This window comes from Haliotis rufescens, unplaced genomic scaffold (genome assembly GCF_023055435.1).
Source record: "Haliotis rufescens isolate VD_foot unplaced genomic scaffold, xgHalRufe1.0.p SCAF_4, whole genome shotgun sequence".
NCBI lineage: Eukaryota > Metazoa > Mollusca > Gastropoda > Lepetellida > Haliotidae > Haliotis > Haliotis rufescens.
In genome coordinates this window covers 3,956,643-3,967,011 of record NW_025964112.1, presented here as the reverse complement: position 1 = coordinate 3,967,011, position 10,369 = coordinate 3,956,643, and the positions used below count along the sequence as shown (strand labels likewise).

At 40.2% G+C, this 10,369-nt stretch overlaps 1 protein-coding gene across 1 annotated transcript; it reads left to right on the top strand.

Annotated features, from left to right (window-relative positions):
• Positions 1 to 263: 263 nt before the first annotated feature.
• On the top strand, positions 264 to 10,070 carry LOC124149882 (thialysine N-epsilon-acetyltransferase-like). The gene is made up of 5 exons (XM_046521711.2): positions 264 to 439; positions 4,473 to 4,524; positions 5,125 to 5,199; positions 8,199 to 8,344; positions 9,481 to 10,070. The coding sequence occupies exons 1-5, from the start codon at positions 374 to 376 to the stop codon at positions 9,664 to 9,666; spliced, it is 525 nt and encodes a 174-aa protein (XP_046377667.1). The 5' UTR covers positions 264 to 373; the 3' UTR covers positions 9,667 to 10,070.
• Positions 10,071 to 10,369: the final 299 nt, after the last annotated feature.

The following is a 10,369-nucleotide window of genomic DNA, read 5'->3' as shown; positions in this document are numbered from 1 at the left end:
TAATAAAGTGTTTGTAAATATCTCTCGTTCTCATTTATTTCTTCAGTTCTGCCTTGTAGTTTCAAAATGAATGACGTCTCGCGATTTTTTATGAATGAAAAAAGTAGTCCCGGTGTGACAGAGGTCACGGTTATCCAATCAAAACGGATAAAACAAGGTCAACCTTGTACGACACACGTGTGACGTACGGATTGAGTATCTTACCACCTTATCTTCACCACGTGGGTAATAAATGACTCTACTTGCTCACCAAAAGCCACTGAGTTGTTTTCTTTTCGCGGCGTCTTACTGTGTTACATAGACTGCCACTCCACGCGACCTGGTAGGTCACATATCCCTGTGTTGACTCAGTTGAATTTCTAGACTCAGTATAATGGCGGACTATATTATCAGAGATGCCCGAGTTGAAGATTGTAGCGAGATATTCCTAATGATAAAGGTGAGATTTTTAAAGTGATTGACCGAATGGCGGGTTTCGGAATTGAATTGAATAGAACAAGTGGTGACAACTGTGATTGTACCTCGTTTGCATCGAGACATTAGATTGTCAGTGCGGATCACCTTGGTATTTACCTACCTGACAACTCAATGCGGCTTGGGATCTCGCCTGCCATTAATCTTTGTGCTCTATATCACCTACCTCATGGGGTAGACACATATCCACGACAGGTGCACTAAATTCTATTTGCACACCCCGAGATGTTAATTATATGTGCGCCTTAAAGGGAGTGAGTGAGTGAGTTGAGTTTAACGCCGCTTTGAACAGTATTTCAGTTATACCACTGGGTGCCACCTTGATGTGAGAGTAAAGTGATGCAGGTCTCAGACGTTTACCACTTTACCACGAGCACGGGTATGGTGCTGACAAACCTAGAAACATCGGGGCGAACCGGGATTCGAACCCAGGGTCATAGGTTGCTAGCGTGTCCAAGGGACGCACAGAGAATTGCGGTGCCTTACACGACTGGGCAACCCGTGCCCCTACTCAACGGAAAACACATTACCAGAGGTTCCGCATGGGAAGTATGTAACCACACAATTACAGCACATGTAACACTTGACGAACGACGGCATACTGAAAACAGGATAACAGTGGACACGTCCTCAATATGACGATTTTATAATGAATATGGTTTAATGTCAAGGACACGAATTTCTCGTGTGTCTGCCATTAGCGTCAAGAACTACCCTTGGATGAACTGAGAATCACAAGTGGCCTGTAGTTAATGTGAAGCTGTTGCAGTGGGTGTGGTTCAGGATGGCCCTGTCGCACCAGTGATCAAACTCGCTCCATGGGTGCCCTGTCGGTTTAAAAAATCCAGCAATACAGAGACGGGGTGAGCTGCTATTGTAACGTGCTCTGTGGGGGCTGGCATTGTGTTGAAAGATGACGCTAGCATGGTTCATAACGGGAATGTGCACTGCAAACACGAAGAGTCCTTCTTTCGAATATGTTCATTGGACGAAAAAGCGACGTTTTTGGACGCTTTCTCACCATCGTTTTCCCTACAAATAACGTTGTTATTTGACATCGGAATTTACTGCGAGAGAATGATGTTATCAAGCTCGTCATCCCCTTTCTTGACATTGTCAATCAAGCAACAGCGTCTACCGGCGTGTCTATTTCTCTGATTTCATTGGTCAGTTCTAGCGCGTTAGATTACAAGCCTAAGCGCCGAGCGGAAGTGCTGAATTCAACCGCTCTACGCATGCGGATTGTTTAATACCTTGTCCATGCCTTCCTGTGCATGTGCGAGTTCGCGAATCGTTTACTAGACTTAGTGGTGATGCTTTTGGAATTTCTTTTGTCACTTTTATTTACAGCACTTACGTGATCTAACACGTAGCAACTGCTGTAAACTATCACGCGCATTTCTCATTAACTGACAGTATGATAACAATGAGAATATTTGTCAATATGATTAGGAAAGCGCAATGCTTAGGAACGCCTAAAGTGTAGGAAATAGATTATCACTAATATCAAACTGGAAATGAAAATTGCAAGCTTTCACAACTCATCTTTGTAAAACGTGACCTTGGTATATATTGCCAGATAAAATATACAGACATGGGTTTCTCATATTGTTTGGAATTGAGGTATGTCTATTCATAATTTTCTACCAGAATGCTACATTGTATTCCGAACAACTGTATTTTTTTAATTTACTTTCAATGAAAAAAGACTTAAAAGCAGAACTGTTGGATTTATTAATTAAATGTTTCCCTTACATATTAGCAACTGATATGTACTGCTAAGTCGTATTTATGTCACGTAATATATGTCAGATATACATTAACACCTGTTACCGTTCTAAAGCCATCCTCCCATATTACCTGCATATTGTCATTTGTATAAAATTTTAATGAACAATATCAAGAGCAGTAATTTAAACTGCTGAAACACAAGGCTGCTGTCATGCAACTTGTGACGGATCGTAAAAACATATACATATACAAAATACATGTATGTGTATATTGTCTCTGGTAAAATCGATGACTTCAGAAACACATTTTTATGCAGATATATTTAGTAAAGATATAGAGGATATTTCATTTGTCGAGTGAAATATCATGTTTCTCGACATATGGAATATCCTATTTATTATATTCTTTTCGTGTAGATGTCTATAGAGGAAAATTAAATTATTTCATTGAAACTGTAAAACCTTGAAAAGTAGGTTCTTACTACCTAACACACAGGGACAGTTCACCACCCTTGTGTTTGCGACGTAAAAAGTAGTTTTTGTGTTTGCCAAATTTTACACAATATAAACAAAAGTATAAAAAAATATTAGGGTCACGAAAATTCTTTATCATACCTTTAGATATGATTATATACAAAATCAACTTTAACAAAAAATATTCTTGAAACCAGGAGACCGGTGTTGGAAGAGAAAGAATACACGCTGGTTAAATAACAGAAATGGCGAAACGAACAGTCTCGATTGACGAGTTAAATGAGAAATTTACAAATTTATGTTTCAAAAAGAAATATTTTCGAGAAAATAACAAATGGCAAGAAGTGATATTAACTCAAAAAATTGTTTTGCTTTGTCAATGTGGAACTAACTTAAAGGTAAAAAGGACGGCAACAGTTTGGTGTACGGGCTAGACACTTACGATAAAGGGAGACAGTTTAAGGGGCGGTAACTCTTGTATGACAATAGTGTTATATTCACTGCAGTGAAATATCAAGTGTTATGTTCACTGCAATGAAAATATCTCTGTTCTCAAGTTCAGAAAACTACGCCTTTCACACTGAAGCATATAACAAAACGTTTAGTCTCTGGTAGATAATATCACTGATACAAATGTCATGCATTTGAATTTTATACTGAGGACAAGAACATATGTTCAATATCAATTTACTTTTGCTTTTAAGAAATAACATTTATGCACAATTATTAGTAACATTCATCAGTTATGCTCTTATTTGAATACCCTTGTTTTCACATATACATATAGCATGGGTTAAGTCGAGTAAACCCCCAGACGGTTGAGGACCGGCGTACATACAGCTGTATTTGTTGGAACGGTTCGCCAGAAAGGAGGCAGAAGAGATAGCGTTCATAAGATACACACTCATAATATGAATTGTTCTGAGTTCTGTCAGAAGCTGTTCGTAAGATTTTATCAATCGATTTAGTGGATACGTTAAATTTCAACACTTCTACAATCTTTCTGTTTTTAACTGGATTAATCAGAAAGAATAAGCATGAGTATATTAAAAAAATATTTTCATCATACCAGTAGAGCTACGGCTCATAAAGCCTTAGTTATTACGTGTTCACCAATAACAATCACGATGAACATTCAATTCCCCATACAAGTAAATGAATGAGTGTGTTCTACGCTACAGTCAGTCAAAAGACCAACCCTTTGATGACACACAATCTACCAGGTCGCCCATTGAGAACACCCGATATCTGTGGATATTCCTGGTGACCAAAAGGCCCCATGTTCCTGGGAAATCGCATTATATATTTGCTAGCTTAAGAGAATCACAGTTGATCTGCTTTTTAACCTCCAATTACCGTCCCGCTCGACTAATTGATGTTTCTTTATGTAACATCCATCAATCGCACCCTCTCTGTCTCTGTCTCTCTGTCTCTGTCTCTCTCTCTCTCTCTCTCTCTCTCTCTCTCTTTCTCTCTCTCTGTCACACACACACACACACACACACACACACACACACACACACACACACACATCTCAGCAGGAGATTATCATTAACTATCACTGCCCATGAGTGTAATTAATACATTGGAACGCCCTGCTGCATTTCTCCTGGTAGCGGTGAAAGTGCCCCACACATGTTTGAATGCTGAATTCCCTTCACTTCCCCCCAAGCATATGCTGACATTACACTGATGTATTTCTGTTATTAGTCAGTGGAACGAACAGAAGATCTTTTACACTGACATTATCAAGGACATTATTCAATTGATCTAATACTCTTTGAATATTTAAAGGAACTCCAAGAACATCTCAAGGGCCTGGACCGCATGACGCTGGAGGAGGAGGGTGAGTTCCTATAGCAACTCCTAAGTGCAACTCCTAAGTGCAACCCCTATTGGGCTTGCTTGCTAAAACATCTGTCCCCCATATTGTCCAGCATTTTGCATACGCACTTTTAGCAACTCACCCTTGTCAGATTTAACATGAGACATGTTTGTTGTGGGTGTTGTAGGGAACACAAACGTGGGGCATTGACCATAATTCACACTTTAAATAAAAAACGCTTACAAGCAGCCACACACACACACACACACACACACACACACACACACACACTCTCTCTCTCTCTCTCTCTCTCTCTCTCTTTCTCTTTCTCTCTCTCTCTCTCTCTCTCTCTCGTGATGATAAATTTGATATCAAAAGACACTCGGGTAAGATTTTATATATAGACATAGCTAATTGAAATTTAGCAAACTCAACCGACACTGTAAACTTGACAAATAAGGACTTTTTCGAGGTTGATGTTTACGTCAAGTTTAAACATAGTCTGCTGGCTTGGAAAATGATGATATGGACGAACGCCTAAAGTTCTTTTGTATAAATTTTATGATATTTAGAATATTTTTATTGGTTTAATATCACTTATGTCTAGAGGTTCCTTTTCAGCTGTGAAGAACGATGGCTTCGGTGAAGACAAATTCTTTCAATGTATCGTGGCCGAAGAGAAACCGTCGGGAGAAGGTGAGAAAGAGTTTACTTTCATATTTAGCTGAGATTTTTCTTTATTGCACATTTCAAACTATGGTAAGAATGTTAACAGGTTCTCACTCTTCACTAAAACATAACTGTACAAATATGGGTGATTGTAAAACAGAGCAATGGAAATAGGAGTATAATAAAGCATTTTTTCCAATAAAAGACAATTATTTACAAAACCATGTGAAGCAAAACCCCAATGTGAAGTTTCTTTAAAATTGACAGAAAACCGGTCGTCTTCACATGTTTGTACTCAAAACTACTGGAGGAATATACTTTTCAATTACTAAGATTCTGAATGAAGGTATAAATGAAGTTAATAAGACCTATTTAAGTGGTTTGCATTATAACAATATCCCAGAACGTTGTGGAGCTTTTGTTCTCAAAAACATTTTTAAAATAATGACAATTTTGAACGTACAAGTATACAGTACACCTGTGGCAGTCACCCGAGATACTGAGTTCAGTGTAACCTTTTGGCCTGATTTGACATGACAATGAACAGTTGTCAATGCCTTTGTGTAACGACAACATGTGACTATCGAGCTCCACAATTTCATATTTGTATCTATGATATTAAATTAAATGTATCGACTTTATTAGGTACAATAAATTTACTAAAGATCTATCTGTGCGTTTCTTTTTTTAAGAGTGTATGTAGATGACATTATAATAGTTTCTAAAACGTTTCAAAACATTTGAATCACCACAAGACAGTATACTAAAAGGCCAAAGAAGAAGGACTCACTCTAAAACCAAGCAAATGTATATTTGTGTTAAAACAAAGGTTACCTATTTACTTAGGGCATATCTTCGGCATATCCTCAGCAATCTATATGTCAATCCTTCAAAAATAGATTCACTCACACAGATTCCACTCCCTAAAAATGTCCATGACGGGGGTAATTTCTTAGGTATGGCCTCGTATTATCGCAAATTTGTAGCACGCTTTTCTGGCATCTGGCATCCTTCTGAAAAGACAAGCCTTTCGAATGGTCCAATAATTGTCAACAGGGATGCAAAAAGGCAACAGCCTTGCAACAGCCCCCACTCTTGCATACACCACAACAAACCCTTTATCCGCACAACTGATGCATCTCAAACTACAACATGGTTCATGTTTTGCCAACTTGATTCTCATGACATAACTTCTAATGATGTTGAAAATACATGTAAATTCAAAATCCTTGACATCGGACCTGTTTTGATTTTAGGAACAAACAATCTTGGTTGGTGAGTTTTCTTTTCCTCGGCAGTTTAGGTATATATATATATATATATTTCTTGACTGTCGTCTAAGTGGCCGCGATTCGCTGTTCACAGTTGCGTCCCTTGGGCACGGCAGAAACCTATGATTGTGGGTTCGAACCCCGGTTCGCCGCGATTATGTTTCTAGGTTTCTCAGCACCATACCCGTGCTTGTGGGTTTCACCGAAGTGGTAAACGTCTGAGGCCTGCATCACTTCGGGCTTCCTCCCGCCGTGATGTAACTGAAATACTGTTAAATGCGGCGTTAAACACAACTCACTCACTCACTATATTTCAGTGTTTACAAGGTCCCCGTTTGAAAAGGTGTAATGTTGGATTACACCCTTTCAATGTAATGATCTGAATCTAGCCTCAGTATTCCTAGGTTAGTATTCTTAGATTTCCGATGTGTCTGTTTACACACACACATTTGACTGGAACTTACCATCTTATGGTTTCAATTGTTTTAAGGTTAATGTGACTATACTATGATGGAGACAATGTTCAGAGTAATGCAAAATAGTAATGAAACTCATATCATGCAAGTGTTGGGTTGTATGTTCTTAAAGTTTATGCAACATGATATGTAGCTGGTTCAGCAAATCAAGTTTCGTTATCTATCTCTGAGGAAAGGTGAGCTTCCGTACCTTTGGTTATCTAGTTTACAATATGTTCACAGTAAATATGATTGCTGATATCAAGCAATGTTAACTTAAGTTGTTTTAAGGCTGCACTGAGTAAAACCCTTGAGATTAGATATCAATCTGAAGTTCGACGTGGTATCAAAGTCTACCTGAAATGGCCATAAGTAAATGAACTAAGCACACTATTCCCAGAGCATATGCATGGTCACAACGAAAGTGTGACAGGGACTTATCACTGTCCCAATATTAGTCATGCTGAACTGCTTTTGCCATGACATTGACTCTGATTATATTACCCCGACACTCACCTTGACTTCAAAGCAGGACTTTGTCCACACATGCTACTTGAACATGCGCATAAACACTTCACAGACTCTGACCGTGCTGGGACATTTACCTTCGGCCCAATAGCACTTTGATCTTAGAGGCGGTCGGGTAGCCTAGTGGTTAAAGCGTTCGCTCGTCACGCCGAAAACCCGGGTTCGATTCTTGACATGGATACAATGTGTGAAGCCTATTTCTGGTGTTCCCCACCGTGATATTGCTGGAATATTGATAACAGCGGCGTAAAACCATACTCACTCACTCACTCACTCACTCACACTCTTTTCACTCTTCTCACAACAGTGTCACCCCGTGAACCTGTTTACAGATATATGCATACCACTCATCTGTGGGGATCTTTCAACGAGAAATATATCTTTAATTTAGATGTTATGTTATTACTCAAAACATTGCCTCCTTGTCCGAAATCGTTTTCTTATTCAAAACATGTTTAAAGCGGCGTTATTTGTTTTCTCACCGACGTTCACGTGAGCCCAGCTTTGGTGTTGTGCAACTTGAGTCTTGACTATTTCGTCCTTGATAAACACTAGGTATCCGTGGTATCTCACGTCGTTGTGGGGCGCTAGGGTAGCCTAGTGCTTAAAGAGTCACGTTTAAGACCTCGGTTCTATTCCCCACATGGGTTAATTGTGTGAAGTCCATTTCAGGTGCCCCCCCATCGTGATATTGCTGGACTATGCTCACTCAATCACGCCTTTGTATCACTTTCATATCACTGCATAATTGATATACTTTGCCTGATTTCAGCTGAGCCAGCACTGGTAGGGTACTTGTTGTACTTCTGGGCGTACAGCACCCCCACAGGCCGAATGATGACTGTAGAGGATTTTTATGTTCGTCAAACCTACAGGTCGCAAGGAACGGGCTCGGCACTGTGGGCCCATGCCACCAAGGTAACAGTAATGGCAGACACCTTCAACTTCAACACCGTACTGCATCCGTGACGTGTTACACAATTATTGCGAGTAAATAACCAACGGTGACTGAAATGTACGCACACGCAAGTACAAATTGTTATAAAATTATCCAAGCCGCAGATACTGACCCATCAAATAGGGAGGTGTCCATGGCTCAGTATCTTATGTACTGCGATTCGCAGTTGCGTCCTTTTGTCCATGACCCTACGATCGTATGTGAGTCCCTGATTCACCTTAATTATAATCGATCTTTGGTTTGTCAACAAACAGATAAACGTCGGCAACATAATCACGTTAGGCTCAAGTAGATATCTGGGATGTATTCATGTATCAGCTCAAAAATCGCCTACGTAGTCAAAACGACTCCAAGAAGACAATGAAGCCATAAAATGCAATACAGCTTACTCACTTTAACTGTAGACGTACTGGGGGCGGTCGGGTAGCCTAGTGGTTGAAGCGTTCGCTCGTCACGCCAAAGAACCGGGTTCGATTCCCGACACGGGTACAATGTGTGAAGCCCATATCTTGTGTCCCCCGCCGTGATGTTGCTGGAATATTGCTAAAGACGGCGTAAAACCATACTCACTTACTGACTGTAGACACACTGCTGAATGATATGTGTATTATCTCAGTGTGCTTCATGAACTACGCCCCCACTATCTCTGCATTGTGTTTTCTCAGCGATGAGCTAACACAAACGTCAACACTTTATTCCTAATGTACCACCTAACATACAATGTCATGACATGGAAGGGGAAGGTCAACTCTAACATTTATCATTCCAAGGTTGAACTTTTTCTTTGGTTAGTTGCATGGTCACTTGTGTTATCACTTCAGTGATATCACATCGTGCCAGCTTATTGTGGAGGAAAGCAAAAAATGTGTACATAATGTACAAATGTTTAACACTTTCTATGATAAGTTAAACCCACTGACGTGAATAAGAATAATTCCAGGAAATAAAGCAGTCTGTTTCAGTGAGTTATATATGGCTATTTCCCCCTTGGTATTTATTTCATTCGGGTTATTAAGGTCGCAGGGAAGCGGGGACATAGGATCTCTGGGCATCGTGCTTGACTTGTTAACATCATAATGTCTTCTTCATCCTTCAGGTTGCCCTAGAGAAGGGATGCAGGAAAGTAGAGTGGATAGTCCACGATTGGAACGTAAAGGCAATAAAGTTCTACAAGAAGTTGGGAGGTGTGGAAATGTCTAAGGGCGAAGGTTGGCTGGTGTACAGGCTTGATGTTAATGCCATGAGATCTGTTGTAGCCACAGACACAGTAAACAAACAGTAACGTGCAGACAGAACACCCCATTCAGGAATTCCGTGTTCAGTCATGTGTGGAGTGACGAATGTTCCTTACACACATCGTTCAAAGTGTGTTGAACAGGTTCATGTGTGGTGTTACTCTTCGTATAGACGTGTTGGGGGAGCACATTAGACAGTACATCAGTAAGCGTAAATGCAACAATGATTTGTAAATATATGTAGAGGGTGGATATTTTGCCCCAGTTCTGAATACCCGGCTTTTTACAAATTGTAAACTAGGGGGCTCAAGGTACGGGTTCTATGGATTCCACAGCAACAGCTTTTAGCCAATCACCTGGGGCCATGTGGTCACATGGCAAGGACATGTTCACATCCGGTGCAGCCATTTTGTAATGCAACCGGAAGAGTGCTGAAGAGTGCTGAGGATAGCCGAACATAACCAAAAGATAAGATGTGCATCCCAGTGCAGAGGTCAAGAGTCGCCAGTGGGCGGGTTTGCCACTAAATACTTTCAGATTGTACCAGGGTGCTTTGATTGATTTGGCACAGCAAGAATGACTGACCACAGTGACCAAACACTTGTTAATGAAATCACGAGTCTTAATCATGCTAACGAAATACCTATGCATTGGAGTTACCTACAATTGCATACAATAGGCCTAGTTGCAGTCTGGGGGAACTGGTGCTCTTACCTAAAACAAAATCCACATACAAGGATGGAGATGTAA

Excerpts from the sequence above, each read along its gene's own strand:
- LOC124149882 (XM_046521711.2), top strand. The coding sequence starts at position 374 with ATGGCGGACTATATTATCAGAGATGCCCGAGTTGAAGATTGTAGCGAG. Across the intron at positions 440-4,472 it reads AGATATTCCTAATGATAAAG|GAACTCCAAGAACATCTCAA; the intron begins GTGAGATTTTTA and ends GAATATTTAAAG. Across the intron at positions 5,200-8,198 it reads AGAGAAACCGTCGGGAGAAG|CTGAGCCAGCACTGGTAGGG; the intron begins GTGAGAAAGAGT and ends GCCTGATTTCAG.